This window comes from Ursus americanus, chromosome 8 (genome assembly GCF_024610735.1).
Source record: "Ursus americanus isolate L20-20 chromosome 8, mUrsAme1.1.p, whole genome shotgun sequence".
In the NCBI taxonomy this organism is placed as follows: Eukaryota; Metazoa; Chordata; class Mammalia; order Carnivora; family Ursidae; genus Ursus; species Ursus americanus.
The window spans coordinates 31,275,337-31,292,862 of NC_142134.1; the positions used below are offsets into that span (position 1 = coordinate 31,275,337).

The 17,526-nt window shown below is 32.5% G+C and overlaps 1 protein-coding gene across 1 annotated transcript in view; it reads left to right on the top strand.

Annotated features, from left to right (window-relative positions):
- UBA6 (ubiquitin like modifier activating enzyme 6) overlaps positions 1-17,526 on the top strand; it is a 92,074-nt gene that overhangs the window by 33,486 nt on the left and 41,062 nt on the right. Inside the window, exons 7-14 of the mRNA XM_045771498.2 lie at positions 2,351-2,431; positions 5,208-5,330; positions 7,151-7,274; positions 8,954-9,057; positions 10,559-10,621; positions 11,421-11,497; positions 12,076-12,142; positions 16,989-17,132. Coding sequence (XP_045627454.2) covers positions 2,351-2,431; positions 5,208-5,330; positions 7,151-7,274; positions 8,954-9,057; positions 10,559-10,621; positions 11,421-11,497; positions 12,076-12,142; positions 16,989-17,132 — 783 coding nt within the window. The remainder of the gene's footprint in view (positions 1-2,350; positions 2,432-5,207; positions 5,331-7,150; positions 7,275-8,953; positions 9,058-10,558; positions 10,622-11,420; positions 11,498-12,075; positions 12,143-16,988; positions 17,133-17,526) is intronic.

Here is a 17,526-nt window from a genome sequence, read left to right on the forward strand (position 1 = left end):
GAAGTCACATATCAGTTCTAATAGATTTTTGGTGGAGTCTTTAGGGTTTTCTATGTATAGTATCATGCCATCTGCAAATAGTGACAGTTTTACCTCTTCCTTACCAGTTTGGTTATCTTTTATTTCTTTTTGTCTGAATGCTACAGCTCAGACTTTCAGTACTGTGTTGAATAAAAACGGTAAGAGTGGGCATCCTTAACTTGTTTCTGATCTTAAAGGGACAGCTCTCAGTTTTTTACCATTGAGTAAAAAATGTTAGCTGTGGGTTTTTTACACATATGGCCTTTATAATGTTTAGGTATGTTCCCTGTAAACCTGCTTTGTTAAGAGTTTTTATCATGAATGGATGTTGTACTTTGTCAGATGCTTTTCCTGCATTTATTGAGATTAAGGTGATCATAGGGTTTTTATTCTTTCTCTTGTTAATGTGGCTTATCATTTTGATCAGTTTATAAATATTGAAACCCCCCCCTTGCATCCCTAAAATAAATCCTACTGATCTTGCTAGAAAGGGTTTTTTAACGTATTGTTGAATTGTTCGCTAATATTCTGTTGAGGATTTTTGCATATGTGTTTATCAGAGATATTAGCCTGTAGTTTTCTTTTTTTGTAGTGTCTTTGTCTGCTTTAGAATCAGAGCCTCATAGAATGAATTTGAAAGTTTTTCTTCCTCTTCTGTTTTTTGGAATAGTTTGAGAAGAATAGGTATTAACTCTTCTTTAAATGTTTGGTGGAATTCACCTGTGAGGCCATCTGGTCCTGGCCTTTTGTTTTCTGAGATTTTTTTTGATTACCTATTTGATTTTTTATAGACTTCTTTTAAATGAGAATCTGAGACCAAAATAATGTAAGGGATGTGCTCAGAGACCAAAAAGGAATAGGTAGCTAAAAGAAACCAGTGAACTACTTATTGGCTATGGTCACTTTCAGACAGGGGTTGCTGGTTTCAGTAACCACATTTCTTGGGAATTAGTGGTAAAGAAGAAACAGAAGATACGAAATAGGTTTACATGAGAGAGAGAAATGGAATTGAGACCTCTCCGCCTTCATAAAGTTAGAACCAGAGAGAGGTTATACAGTGGAAGTGTGGATGAGAACAGTCTCTGCCCATCAGAACAAGAAGATTGCCTGTTTTCTCTTGTGCTCTGGATGAAAAAATAATGATCTTCTTTGGGAATTCACAACCATATGCCTGTCCTCACCCGAGTTTGGAGATAAACTTTATAATTCTTTGTAATCTAAAATATCCCAAGCCAAGAACTTAACATAAGAAGTAGGCTCGTGATTTCCTGGAATGCCAGAGAGAAACAAACTGAACAACTACAGAAGAATCTACCTTCAACTAAGCCATAGTATATTCCAGTATATAAAGCCCCTTTGAAGATGAATTCAGGATACAAAATAACAAGACAGGAAAAAGTAGTGCAGTGTGATCAAGAGTCAGTGGATATAAAAAACAATAGAATTAACCTCTAGGAATTTCAGATAATAGAGTAATTGGATAGGGACTAAAAATATAGGTATTCAAATTGACTGAATCTTAAAAGAAGGAATTAAATATACAATATGGAAGTAAGACACTATTAAAAACACTCAGGCACTTGAGATAGAGAACCAATAGAACTTTTAGGAATGAAAATATAGTCTTTAAAAATTAAAACTCACTGGGTAGATTAAACAGTGGATAGATACAACTGGAGTGAGAATTGTTGAATTGAAAGAGCCGAGATTACTGAGACTATAGCCCATAGAAATTAGAGTAAGTATGAAGAGAAATTAAAAGAAATGAGAGCTTGGGGCACCTGGGTGGCTCAGTAGGTTAAGCGTCTGCCTTCAGCTCGGGTCATGATCCCAGGACCCTAAGTTTGTAAATAAAATAAAATAAAATCTTAGACTCATTATTCACTGAATCTAATTTGTGTTTCATCAAAACTGGAAAATTCTCAGCCATAATTTTTTCAAATATCACTCTTTCCTAATATTCTCCTTCCAGAAATCTAAGATTTTAGTTATTTATTTGAGAGACTGCTTGCATGAACGGGGGGGGGGGGGGGCAGCGGGAGAGGGAGAAGTAGACTCCCTGCTGAGCAGAGAGCCGTGTTGTGAATCTGTTGAATATCTGAAGTAAAAGCAAGCTAAGCCAACTAATGTAATATGTAATATTTTTACTTTTGCTATTCCATAACTCTGAAGGTTTTAACCTTAGGATGGAGTACAATAGGATAGTATTTTTTAATAAGGCAAACAATGTGTTTTTAGCATAGTAAAAAATGCTTCTGATTTAGAAGTGTATTTTTCCGAGCTAATTGTGTATTTTGTAGTATTTAATTTCTTATATTCTTCTTAACAGTGTGTAGTATTGACTGAGATTCAACTTCCGTTGCAGAAGAAAATCAATAACTTTTGCCATTCTCATTGCCCTCCAATTAAGGTAATAGTATCATTTAATAATGACGTGTAGTTAAAGAAAGAACACTTCTGTTAGAATTTGTAGCTTTTCAGTGGGTTATATAAGAAGGTTTTTTTTTACAAGGGCAATCACAATAATATTTTCCTCTTTAATTTTGGCATCATATTCATTTCCTGTTTTTAAAACCAAGATCTAAATTTGGCTTATAGCAAATTGCCAAAACCAAGGAAGAATTAAGGTTAGTAATAGAAAGGATAGTAAATATTGAATTTATCATCTAACTTTAAATATGGCGTAATGGTGGTTTTCAAGAAGTTTATCGGTTCTTGTAAGAAATGCTCATTGAGCATCTGCTACAGTTGTAGGCACTAGGAATACGTTAGTAAATAGGACATACAAATTTTCCTACTCTAGAAAATTATCATCCAGTAAGGAACATACATAATAAAAAAGGAAGTAAATACCTAGTTTCAAGTCCTATGAAGAAAAAACCTAGGTAAAGAGTAGAGTATAATGTCTGCATGATGTTGGGATGGGGACCAGTGCTGGTTTTCTTAAATTGAAGGTCAGAGAACTCCTCTCCGAGGAGATGACAATTGGATAGAGCCCTGAATAATGATAAAGAGCCAGCTGTGGAAAATGTGGGAAAGAGCATTCAAAGCATGAAAAACAGCAAGTATAAAGAATTGTAAGTAAAAATTCGCTTGGTGTGTTAAAGGAACGGCGAGAAGCAAGCAAGACCAAAATGGAGTTTGGGTAAAGAGGAGAATAGTATGAGTACAAGTTACCAGAGGATTAGGTTCAAAGAAGTAATTAGAGGGCCATAACTTACATAATTTGAGGATAGCTGAGATTTAAGCCCATGAGTTTTGACCCGATTTATGTTTTTAAAGGATCACTCTGGGTATGCTGTATGGAAAATAGTCTAGAGCAGTAGTTTTCAAAGTGTGGTCCAGGGGTACTGAAAATTCTTGAGATGTTTTTGTGGGGTCTGCAAAGTCAGACTTTTCATACTATTACTAAAATGTTACTTGCTTTTTCACTCTGATTCTGTTATGGGGTACAGTGGAATTTCCAAAGTCTAGATGATGTGTAGTGATACTATTGCTTTGACAGCTAATGGAATGTGTATGTGTTCTTCTGTTTTAAGTGTTTCCCAGTTTTAATCTGTAACACAGCAAATATCAGAAGTTATAACCCAGATAAATAAAAACTCTTTTGGTCCTCAATAATTCTTAAGAACATGAAGGAATCACAAAACCAAAGAGAAAAGAGAGCCATTGAATTTTAAGAGTAGAGTAGAGGCAACTAGTAGCCTACATGAGAGATGCTGGTGCCTTATTCAAGAGAGGTAGAAATAGAGATTGTAAGAAATCATTGAATTTGAAGTATGAGAATGGATGAATATGAGTTATGAAGGAAAGAATGATCAAGAATGACTTGTAGATTTTTCTGGAGTAATTGAGTCATCGTGACATTGGAAAGACCGGAAATAGGTTTGGATTGGAAACATCCTAATTTATCCTGTGCAGTTACATACATATTACTAGCTCCACCTTCTTTGTGGGGTTATTTATTCCTCTGGAAAAGGGAAAAAACTATCTGTTCCTTTGAGGTAGGCACTAGACCAACAATCATACTCTATTAAATAGATGTGCTAAAAACTTTTGGATTGTGGTGTTTACATAACATATTTACATTCTGTGCAACATTTGTGCTGTTCACAATTTAAGCTAAACAGATGAATAAGACATAGGATAGTCAGTAAATTTAAGACAGGGTACAGAAGTTTTACAAAATAATTACACTGAGTTATGAACTAAAATCTTTATGAAATTGATATACATAGCCCTACTTGAAAGTTGTTTTGAAAAGAAATTGTCCTCAAGTTTGCAGCTTTTAAAGTTAAAATGTTTCAGTTTTGATTCGTAAAAAATGCTTTGTGTACCTATTTTGATAGTAAAGGCAGTACATGATCCAGTAGGAGGTAGTCTTCTGTTAACTCTTTCACTACTTCATGTAATAGGTGGTATAAATGACTTCAGTGAGCTACATTTTTATATCTAAATATGAATAGACTTTAGTTTTTGTTTAAAAAAAATCACTTTATACAGGATCATATGTGTTACAGAATAAGAATTTTTCTTTATTATTTTTAGCTCTAAAAATAACTTTGAGCACAGAAACAGTTTCTTTACAGATTTTTAGAATGGAGAGAGTGTCTGTATTATAAAAATCACTTTAATACAGTATTTAAGAATCTGATTTTTACCTCTCTTGACTTTGATGTATGCTGTCAGTTCCTCAGCCCTTTTCTGTTTATTGCCTCCATTTTCAGGTTTTACCTCTGTTCTGTTTTCCGTTAACTCTACTTTTGCTGAATGGACGCTCTTTATTTTCTCAAATGAAAAGTAAAAATTCACTGCTAAGATCGTTGAATCAAAATAACCATTTCGTAAATACTTTGCTTGGTTTTTAGGGCAAGGAAAGAATTTTTGTTACTTAAAAATCAGAGAATGTATAATGGTGATATGCTGCATCTGCTAATTGCATAGCACTTAGATATCCAGTCCCAAATACCAATATCCTTGATTCCTGAACCAGTTTACAAATAATGTATTTTATTTTTGATTCACTTTATATCCCAAAGAATAATGTTTTCGTTTTGTTTTTTGTGGGTTTTTTTGGATAATCTTAATTACAAATAAAGTTATCGTGAAGGGGCTTAAAATAGTAGAAGTGGAGGTTTTTTCTTCATAAATAGATTAGCTTGAACTTATTTTTTATCATTTCACAGTTCATCAGTGCAGATATACATGGAATTTGGTCACGGTTGTTTTGTGATTTCGGTGATGAATTTGAAGTTTCAGATACAACAGGAGAAGAGCCAAAAGAAATTTTCATTTCAAATATAACACAAGTATGATTGAATATATATATATATATGCATATATTTTTTGGTATATTTATATGATTGATTTTTTTAAGGTTGATGTGAATACAATTTTTTAAAAGGTGATATTAGCAAAATATTGTAATATGCAGTATTTTCATTTGTTTTATGATATTTTAAGGTAATTCATGAGGGAATATTATATTAATTCCTTGATTGCATTATATTAACACTAAATTTAAGTTAGAATGCTACAAGAGTATCTGGATTCCTTCTAACAATAATTGATAGATCAACAATTACCTATGTCATAAATTTTAATTTGAATTTTGTTCAATGTTGTGCTCCTATGGGACATGAAGTGTGATTCAGTGTTTACTGAACTGTGTTTATTGTGTCAGATCGTAGATATACTAAGTATGTCATAAGTCACTTGGCCTAACGCTTGACTACAGGAGGATGCATGCTTAAGTCATTATAGACAAAAGCTTTTCTAAAATTTGTTATGTTTCTAAAACATCATTTGGTGGAGGAAAAAAGTTAATTACCCTTAAGATCAAAAAGTATGAACTTTCTAACTATGTTCTCTTCATATAAGCTTAAGTTTTTTATTTCCTAAAAGAATTGGAGAAATCATCGTGATCAATTTCTACTACTTGTTTTTTAGTCTAAATCATTACATTTATTTGCATTCTTTCTAATCAATTTACATTAAAGCTCAAAAGAAACCAAATGTAAGGGAATAATATACTTTGACCTAATAGTGTTTGTGCTTCTATCTTTAAGCTTGATTTTTAACCCAGTGTAAGGTTGCCTTTTCACCCCTTTTTAAGAAAAATGCATTTTAAAAAATCATTCTCTCTCTACTTACAGAATGATTTTTTTATTCAGGCTTTAACCTTTATACATGTTTTTAGTTTGTCCATGAGAATCTCATATAATTAGAATAGGCTCCAGGGTATAGTATGGATTCTTGTATTGCATTGATGTTTTCTTTTATTGAATAGTGTACAAAGTATGAAGGTTATCCATAAAGAATTATAAAATTAGCCATAAATGTTCCCATTTAACTTATCCGCAATTATTCCTCTTTTTTAATAAAGTCCTTATGAATTTTGTTCTTCTTGAGACATTAGTAAACCCACATTAGGTTAATTTTATCTACAGGTTTGTGATCATAATTTTATTCTTTTCCAAATTATTAAGCCACAGGAGAATTTTTAGAATCTTCACAATTATGAAAGACAGAATGACAATTCTTTAGGTTTTATGTAGATTAGATTATTATTACCTTATTCAAGAGTTTGTTGGATTATATGTAGTTAGGAAATTTCTGGGCCTTTGACTTATCTCATCCGTCCTGTTTGGTAAGATAAGCCAATTTCTTCCTATTTTTATCCTGGTAAGCTGGGCTACACAGTATTTTTTTCCTTTAAAGTGTTGGGTAAGCTTTACCAGTTTTCTGGCTTTAAATGTCTATCCTTTCTTATATTTCTTTGGTCTTCAAAGTTAGACTCATCTTTTTTGCACAGTTTTTTGTGACATGAGTTTAAAATTTAAATTTGATGACTTTGAATGTCTTTTAGAAGGCACAGAAATCTTTATATTTGTGAAATACTTGAACTCCCATGTAGAATCTCTTTCTCCCCAAACATAAAAATTGTATTTTAAACATTCATAATAAAATAAGATGATCATTATTTTGCAATAATTCTTAAAACGCTTGCTTTTACTAAGAAAGGAATGTCTTAGTATTTTGATTGTTTTGAGAATTTTATGATAACATGATCCGTTTTGTGTGAGATTTGAAATTGGTACAAAAAAGGTATACATGAACTTGTTTTTAGGCTAATCCTGGCATTGTCACCTGCCTTGAAAATCATCCTCACAAGCTTGAGACAGGGCAGTTCTTAACATTTCGAGAAGTTAATGGAATGACAGGCTTAAATGGATCTACACAACAAATAACTGGTAAGTTCATGTGTTTTATTAATTCATTTATACTTCTTACTCAGCACTTTAATAGTTTAGACAGTCTACTCAGGGTTGAGAACGCAACATTAACTCAGACAAACATGATCTAGTTCTTGGCCTCAAAACATTCAATCTAAGTGAGGAGATGTTTACATTAAGCAGTGATGGTATAAAGGGAATACAGGCATTCTGAAAACTCTAAATGTATCAAGGAAATCTACCCAGTCTTGGTACAGCAGCAGTGGGGACAGAGTGTCTTGATTAAAATTTTAAGATTGCATTGACTCAGGAAGGTGGTGAAAAGAATATTCTATGCAAGGACAAACAATAAAAGGCAAAACAATTCAAGGGACTAGAAGATATAATATGGCAGGGCTGGCAGTGGGAGTTAAGATAGCAAAACTCTTAAGGCACTTCAGAGGAAATTTCATAATCTCATATAGTAAATAAGCAAAGATTCCAACATGGGCAACTTATTTATTCATTTAGGGAGTGCAAGAAAGGGAGGTTTTGGAGAGAAGATAATGCGACAGTTCAGGCTCGTTGAGTAAGATGACAGTGAACTATACTAGTGGAGACATGTTTTTGTTCAGTGGTTGGATGGATAAAAGAAATGAATGGATGTTATTGCGGGCGTTTGTGAGTTTGTTGGCAAAAAGTTGAAGGAATTTGGTTTTTTTAATAGACTAAGATGAGATCATTGCCCAAAGGAGAGGAAAGGTGCCAAGGTCAGAGATTTGGGGAGAGTAAACATTTTAAAAAATAGAAAGATTATCAGGCTTCATTTAGTGCCCATTTGAAGTTTGAAGATAGTGAATATTTAGCAGTGTTAATCTGCGTAGTTTGCGATTTTCCTCCCGCCATGTTTAAAAGAATTAAAGACATTGCTAGACATCTTGTAACTCAAAGATGGCATGTTTACACCTGTTAGCTAAGAACAATTCATGTTTATCTTTAGGACGTTTGTAAATGGACTAGTAAATGGATTACTTTTTTTTTCTTTTAATGACTGAAAAATGGATCCTTAGGAGAGAAAAAAATTAGTCCCTATTATGAACTCTTTATACGAAAACAATTTTGCATCTACAGTTAGTTAAGCATCTTTGGTAACAGAATTACTGGATTTTGTTTCCCAGACTATATCCAGATATGTAAAATACAGGTTAGATCATTGATATTAAAGAATTTGTATCTGCTTTTGCAAAAATTGACTCAACTAATCATTTAGGGTTGTTATTATTTTGGGGTCTATGCAATGGGGGTTTGTGATGGTTCAGAATCTTGAGGCTACATATAAAATGTTCCATTTGTTTGCTTACCTACACATTAGCCAGTACCACCCTATATTTTAGTATCAATTGTATATAATTAGTTATCAATATGAGTTATTATCAATATTAGTTATTGATGTTTTATAAAATATTTTAATATCTAGTAATAAGCACCCGTCATTACTCTTAACCCCCTCTGAGTTTTCTTGATTATTTTTAAGTCCTTAAGTTCACATTGGAAAAATAGTCTGTCTAGTTTTCCACACTTTCTGCCCCCTCCAAAAAATATTTATAGTGGGATCTTCTAATTTTATAAATTAGGGAAAATTAACATCTTTATCATGCTAAATCTTCAAATTTAAATACCCATATCAGTATATAATGGTTTTCTTATTTTTCTTTTAGTGGTATCACCATTTTCTTTTAGCATTGGTGATACTACGGAACTGGAACCTTACTTACATGGAGGCATAGCTGTCCAAGTTAAGACTCCTAAAACATTTTGCTTTGTAAGTATTTTTTTTTTTTGCTTTAAATATATTTCTTTGCAGAAGAATGGCAGAAGAGAAAAAAGTAATAAAATAGTTAACCAGACAGTTAATTTAGGAGCTGAACAGATTTTTGGTTTTTAATTTGTACCCACTTTGAGGGAAATATGATCAGTTTAAGGAAATAAACTGATATCAATAAAAAATAATATATAGCTAGAATACCAGTGCATATAATTGAGGTATAAAAGTTACCTCAGAGGAACTATACTATTGTGAATCATCAAAGAGTTGATCATACTTCTTACTCCCTAAGACAAAAGATAAAACTAATATATATTTGTAAGATTTAACAAGCATTGAAACTGTGTGCTTTGTTTTATTACTGAATTACTTACATTTTTAAAGTAAAAAATATTTATTCTATTTATCATACTTGTCAGTTCAGGTTTTTAAATTTTAATTTCAAGAAAGAGTGTATATGTTGGAAATGTAAAAGAAGTCCTATAAACTGGCATTGTAAGGACAATTTAAGTTTCTAAATAAAGAGAATACAGTAGGGACACCTAGGTGGCTCAGTCAGTTAAGTGTCTGCCTTCAGCTCAGGTCATGTTTCCAGGGTCCTGCAATCGAGTCCCACATGGGGCTCTTTGCTCAGCGGCTGCTTCTTCCTCTGCCTGCTGCTCCCCCTGCTCATGCTCTCTCTGTCTGACAAATAAATGAATAAAATCTTTAAAAAAAAAAGAGAGAGAGAGAGAGAGAGTATAGTAGCTATTGTGTACCAAGGAACTAAGGAGTCTCTTGCTGCTTAAATCCGCAGGCCACTTCTCATTATAAGCTGTCTACTACATCTCTGTCTTTTCTTGTAAGTTCTCAAGGTTTAGCTTGATTGCCTCTTCTTTTCCAGAACAATTATTAACATAGCCCTCTACAAGGCTTAGTCCAAGCCAAAGTTTGAACAAAACAACAGATTAAAATATAGCTCATCAGATCTGCCCCTGCATTATTAAAAACTGTCCCCAGTTTTTAATTATGCCTCAGGTTTATGCCCCAAGTAAATTTCAGATTGGGTGGGCATTTTGGGGGGATGGTTGGTTGGTTGGCTGGGTTTTTTGGCCTTTGTGTATTCTTTGCTTCACACAGGAAATTTCATCTTTGAGTATTTATTCAAGTGTTGTCAGGCATAACAAATCTTGATAATTTGATATCAAAAAAATATGGTAGCTTTTTGACTAAAACAGTAGATTTTTTCCTAGTATATAGGTGTTTTTGCCGATTCTTCCCAAATATAGTATGTGCAGCAGGTTGTCTAATTGCATTTAACATTTAAAAAATGAAGTGTAGCAATTAAGACAAGGGTCAGTGGGAAATAGTAGCTCTTATATTTCAATTAAACCATATTAGCCCAACCATCCGTATTTATTTCAGACCTTTGGGAGAGATGTATTCCTTTTAGTGCTGTATATATTTTGTTCAGTGATCACTCACTTGCTCTGAAGTAATAGTTTTTGTTTCTTTAAAGGAACCATTGGAGACTCAGATAAAACATCCAAAGTGCCTTATTGCGGATTATAGCAAACCTGAGGTAAATAAACACTTTGTAGGTTTGAAAGAGGCAGTAGAGTGGGGGTTGGGATTTGGTAAGAGACATTATAAAGTTGAATTAGGGTAACCATGTATATACCTTTCTGTCAGGTTTTTTTTTAAGGAAGGTTGGATTCACATACCTAGAGTTGACTCCCAAGGATTAAAAACAGGAATTTATATCATGAGAAATTTTAAAAATAATAGGAAAATGCTTTACTTTAATAATGATATGCTAGCTTTGGTAGCTAAAAAAACAATTTCAATAATTTATGCAGATGATCTTACTAAAAGATTTTCTGAACCATGTAGAGTTTTATATGATACATGTTTCTTAAAAACCTTGGAAGCATTTATTCTATTCTTTCAAATCCCTGCATATAATTTTGTAGCAGTGAATGTTTTTGTGATAAGAAAAGAATTATATTAACAGTTTCCAAATTTGTAAGTGTTGATCAGGAAAGAGGGTTAGGTGATATTGATCTTGCACAAATGTTTTTTGTTGTTGTTTAGTTGATACTACTCTGACTTTCATATGAATAATGTACTAAAAACTGGTTATACCACTTGGGATTGACACTTGGAACTGTTGCTTAAATATAGGTTAGTGGCGTTGAAGTCAAGTTGTTTAACTTCTCTAAGCTTCAGCTTTCTTATCTGTTAATTAGAGATAATAGTAGTGTTATGGTAATTAATTTATTATAAGAATTAAATAATATTTATAAAGTGTTAGCATAGTGCCTGTCTAGCACATATTATGTTCTCAGTAACTCTTGACCAATTTTTAATGTTCTAAATAGGCACCTTTAGAGATTCACACAGCAATGCTTGCCTTGGACCAGTTTCAGGAGAGCTATAGTCGCAAGCCAAATATTGGGTAATTTTTTTTCTTTGAAATAACTTGTTTCCTAAGTAGTATTTTGGAAATGATAGTTTAAAAAATTTAAAAAGTAACTGAAGCCCCTTGTAGTTGCAGTACTACTAGATACACTGAACTGTATAAACATTTATTATGACCTTCTGTTCTTTGTTCTGGTGGGAGTGGAAAGATCAATTTATAAAAATGGAATTATGATAAATAAGAATTTTCCCATTTTGAAGTCTTCAAAAGCTACGACTTTCTGAAATAAAAAACCTGAGAATTATTGAATTATGAGTCCACTATGTAATTTTTTCCTTTCTAGGCTATTAAATCAGAGGTATTACCGCAAAAAGTTTTTGCATTGTCAATGTAAAACTAAATCCTATTTATATACCATCCTTTGGTAAACATGATTTTTAATTAATCTATTTATGAATCAGTTACCTTCAGGTCAGGGAAGCACTTCATGCTACCTGCTGGCAAAATTCCACGTTTTTTTTCATACGTATTTCTTAAATTTTAGTTTTGAATATGACTTACTGTTTATAGCTCCTGAGAAAATTGAAATTGGGGTGCTTCATTTTGAATCCTAGGTGCCAGCAAGATTCAGAAGAGCTCTTGAAACTAGCAACATCTATAAGTGAAACCTTGGAAGAGAAGGTGAATATTCAAAGTTATGGCCATCAAAAAAGGTGTAACATATATATATATTCTATATATTAATATTCTCTTACCTTTCAGATCCCAGCTTTGCTGCTTATTGACTCTGTGACAGTAGGCAAGTTACTTGAATTTGTTCTGCTTTAGTTTATAAATCTATAAAATAGGGTTAACCTACCTCAGGGGGTTATTATGAACATTAAGTGATTTAATTTTGTGAATACTTAGAAGAGTATATGGTATATAGTAATTAGTATTTGCTGTTGTTGCTATATTTTTAGTATTAATATTATCTCTTCTGATTTACTTAGTTTGTTAACCCACTGAAACTCACTGTATAAAGTTGTAAGCTTTCCTATAAATCATCTTTTATCCATTATATATTTATATCTCTTAATTGCATTTTGCACATCATGTTTGGACATTTCACCTAGAAAATGGCTTTTTCGTGTTGTGATGCCAGTGCCTGCTGGCCAGTAGTTTCATTTTAGCAGATACCAAAATAGCGGTGTTTGTGCGATTAGTTGAAAATTTTATTGTTTTTGTTATTATACTATAAAAATGAGGGGGAAATGAAAAGTCTTAACATTAGTAGTTAAGTAGAATGTGATCTCATATTTTGCGTGATTAAACAAAGAAGGAAGTAATGTACTGAAAACAGTGAGTCATTAACCACAAGTTAAAGACCTTGTATGCATATTTAGTGGTTACAGAAATGTGTGAAAAGCTAGAAATAGATTAATAAAGTCTGTGATTAAAAGGAAGGATATGATTAAGGATTCACCTGGTTTACTGAGGTAAAACTTAAAGAAAATTTCACCCTTTTCAGGTATACAGTACATAAAATTCTGTATACCGTTCAACTGTACACAGTTAAGTCAAAGTGTACAGTCTTGTATCTACCACCACCATTGAGATTTATAAAACATTTTCATAATGCCAAAAAATTCCCTCATGCCTCTTTATAATCATCTCCCTCTACCCCAACCAACCCATGCAACCAGTATAGTATTGCCTTTTCCTTAGAGTGTCATGTAAATGGAATCACGCAGTATGTAGCCTTTTGAGTCTGGATTCTTTTACTAAATGTAATGAATTCGAGTTTCATCCATGTTGTTGCATTTTCATTCCTATTTATTGTTGAGTAGTATTCCATTGTATAGGTATACCAGAGTTTGTTTTCCCCTATAGCAGATAGTGGACATTTGGGTTTCCAATATGAACAGTTATGAATAAAGCTCCTACAAACATCCATACAGATTTTGATGTGGACATATGTGTTCATTTCTCTTGGGTAAACACCTAATAGTGTATTACAGAGTCAAATGATAGGTATGTATTTAATTTTATAAGAAACTGCCAAATTGTTTTTGCAGAGTAGCTGTACTAGTTTTGCATTTCCACCAGCAATGTATGAGAGTTTGAATTGCTCTGTATTCTCTCCATAATGGTGTATTACCTGTTTGTTTGATTTGAGCCATTTTAAAGTGTGTATTTTGGTTTCTTGTTTTGGTTTTAATTTGCATTTCATGGATGACTATGAATTTGGTATCTTTTCATGTGCTTATTCGTCACTCCTATCTCTTCTTTGATAAACTGTTCTTTCAGATCTTTGTTTTTTAATTAGGTAGGCTGTTTTCTCATTGATTGAGAGAGTTCTTTATATGTTGTGTGTATCAGTCCTTTATGGAATACATGTTTTACAAATATTCTCTTCCCATTCGTGGGTTGTCTTTTCATTTTATTACAGTGTCTTTTAAAGAGAAGTTTTTAATTTTGATAAACTTCAGAGTATCAGTTTTCTTGTATGTGGCTTGTACCTCTTTTTAAATCCAAGGTCACAACTTTTGTCCTGTGTTTTCTTTGAGAATTTTTATAGTTTTGTGAGTTCATTTTTGTATACATGCAAAAGTATAGGTCAAGTATACATAACTTACATTTTTAATTCATTGGGTACAGTTTTATACTTTTATGAGTTTTCTTAATACCTTGCCAGGCATAGATTAAGGTTAATTTTTTTTGTATATGAATATCCAGTAATTCTAGCCCATTTGTTGAAAAGATAATTCTTTCCTTATTCAATATTCTGGGTATTCTTTGTCAATAATTTATTGAACACATGTGTAGGGCTACTTCTGAACTCAGTGTAATCTTCCATTGGTTGTTTCTGTCCTTTTGCTAGTACCATCCTATCTTGATTACTGTAGCTATATGATAAGTCTTGAAATCAAGTTTGGTCTCTGGTATATTTTTAGAAAAAGCTCAAAATTATGTTTTTTTCTGAGTTCTTACATGTTTTAAATATTTTTGGTAGCCTCCGTGCTTGAAAGACAATTTGAATATAAAATTCTAGGCCTTACTTTCTTCAGTGGTATCTTACTTTGTATCTTATTGTTGAGAAATTTGTTGAGAAATATGATGCCAGCTTAATTTTCTTATTCCTATAAGTAGTCTGGTCTTTTTGCCTTGTGACTTTGTATATTTTTTCATCTGTAAACTTTAATAATTTTACCTGGTTATATCTCAAAATTGATCATTCAGTCCATTTTCCCAGGTATACCATAAACCCATTTTGATACATAGATTCAGATTTTATTTATTTCTTCCGCTTTTGGTGGAGGGGAGTGTTTGCTGTTGAAATGGATTATTTTGGTACTTAGTTATTAAACTTCTCATTCAAGGTGAGGTTTTTTTTCATGTTTGTTTTCCCACATCTCCCAAATGTTCATTAAGGGTATATAATTCATTCGGTCAAATTTCCTCTGCCTTTGTGATTAGTTTGGTGGAGAAGTTTTCAGTAGCTGAAATGTTTTTATTCTAATTTTCTGTTTCTTTCTTTCATTGCTGTGATACAGTAAATTGGTTTTTCTGCATTTTTTTTGGTTTAAGGTAAGGATTTTGGATGCTGTTCAGATTACTACTTCTAAAATCCCTATTCTCTTAGGATACTGGGCTTTCTTTGATGAATGCTTTTTTGGGGTTTTTTGGGTTTCTGGTTTAGCTTGTTTGTTTTTGGAGGGTAGGTGCTGGTGTCTTGTGGATGGATCTGTTTGATTTCTGCCAAAACCTTAACTTCCTCTCTTACTTTTTGTTCTGCGTCAAAGGTTGTCGCCCTCTTTCTGTTTACGTCATTCTCTCTCAGATAAATTCATTCACCGTAGTCAGTGCTGAGATCTGCTAGATTTCATGTTTTCAGTATTTTTTGCACTTAGTGTGGGGCTTTCTGTTTTCTCAGAATGGTTTGTCACTGTTAGGCCTTTCATTCTGTTTTCCGTGGTTACACATTTCCTGCTCTCTGTGCAGCCTTGCAACGGTATCGTGTCAGGAAGTAGTTTTGTTGGAGTTTAGTACTTACTTTTCTATTTACAGGTAATTTGAAGTTCATAAGGTTCTGATTCTTAGTAATACTGAAACTTTGCCACTGGTTTATTTGTCTCCTTGTGGATACATACCTGTTTTTAGAGATTGTGTGGGGAAGTTCAGATTTAAGCTGTTGTCATTATCCTAAGGCAACCAAATATTCCCCAGATTTGGCTGTTTGTTAATTTAAAAATAATAGAATCTTAGGAGATAGTGTAACCTAATGGTAAGTTGGACTTTTGGGGTTCAGATTCTATTTGATTAGCTATAAAATCTTAAGTGAATTCCTTTTTCGAAGTTTCAGTTTTCTAATTTGTATAATAAAATTATATTTTCTAGGGTTATTTTGCAAATTACTTGTGGGTTTAATACAAACTGACAGTAGGTGCTCAAATTACCTGCTTCTATTCGCATTCTCAATATTAAAAATTTGCATTTTTAATATTATCACTACCACCAGTATCTCTGCATTCAGAAATGGCACAGCTTAAGTGAAATCATAATCTGAGTTGAGTTTAGTACTAAGTAGTTGAAAAATAATGAAATCTAGAACACTGAAATGGAATATAAAATTCCATTTTTATGGAGTGGGTGGAATAATAAGTAGATAATAAAAGCTTTCACTGTTTCCCCCTAAATGCACAAATAGTGTTATTTTACATAGGATTTCCAAATCAGTTGAGCCCTATTTGAATCTTAAGGTTAAGATTAAGGTTACTGGTATTGAAAGAATAGGAAGAGAAAGAAAAGCCAGAGCTCAAGAAGAGATTGTTCTCACAAATAAAAAAATGGTGCTAATAGCTTCAGAATCTAATTCTCCAATATTTGCTTAAAAATACTGATATCAGTCTTTTTTCCAGAAATAACATTTCAGTTTTTAAGTATGATAATGAGAACTTCCTGGTGATTGGTTCTTAAATTAGTATGAAAAATAGCAATTACTTTCATTTTTTTTTCTAATAATGTTTATTGCCTCATTATTTTTTACGCCTTTACTTTTTATTTACCACTTCAAGCACAAACTGATAGCTCCTTATCATTTATTATGGGTCATTTTGTCTTTATTTTCTTTTATTTAGGATCGAGTTTTTCCAGTAGTTTTCATTAAAACACTTTTTTTAAAATTCTGGTTATTTATATATATTGACTGACATCACAGAACTAACTAGTCTTTAACAAAAACTGTAAATGGTAGATATTCCAGTTAATCTTAAATCTTGCCCTAGTGTAACATAAGATTCAAAAAGCAAAAATGGGCAGTTACTGGTACAGAGAAATACTGCTTATGGTAACTAACATGCAATTGGATCTTTTATTATGAGATTGGAACTTTTTTAGGACTTAAAATCTGTTTAATAGGGAAATTGAGTAACTTTTTTAGAAGTTAAGCTACAATAATTTAATAATTCTCACACTAAGCCACTGAAATTTTGAGTGTCTTTGTAAAAACTGTTAAGATTATTGTCTTTCATGGATTGTGTTTCAGCCAGAAGTAAATGCTGACATTGTGCATTGGCTCTCTTGGACTGCTCAAGGTTTTTTACCCCCACTTGCTGCAGCAGTAGGAGGTGTTGCCAGCCAAGAAGTATTGAAAGCCGTGACAGGGAAGTTTTCTCCGTTGTGCCAGTGGGTTAGTTCTGTATTTTAATATTTTTTTATACTTAAGGTTGAATTTCCCTCTCATACAACAAATGTTTGTTATGAATTATAATATTAATATATTACAAGTAACCATAAAATATTTTTTGATGCATGAGTTAGATGTGATATGCCACCAAAATTTAATTCTCTAATTGAAACTGACAAGATCATTGGTTGAGGCTATTGGAATATAACTCAAAGTTGCATTCTAGGATATATTTCCCTCACTCATTTGTGAGAGTGAAGGAATGAATTTTCTACCCTTATACTTAGTTTCTAGTACTATGACCTTAGCGTTCATGGGTTCTCAGGACTTTTAAGCAGTTCCATGGAATCTTTGGGTATCAGGAATCTTCAGAATCCCTTCCTAGGTTTAAACTAAA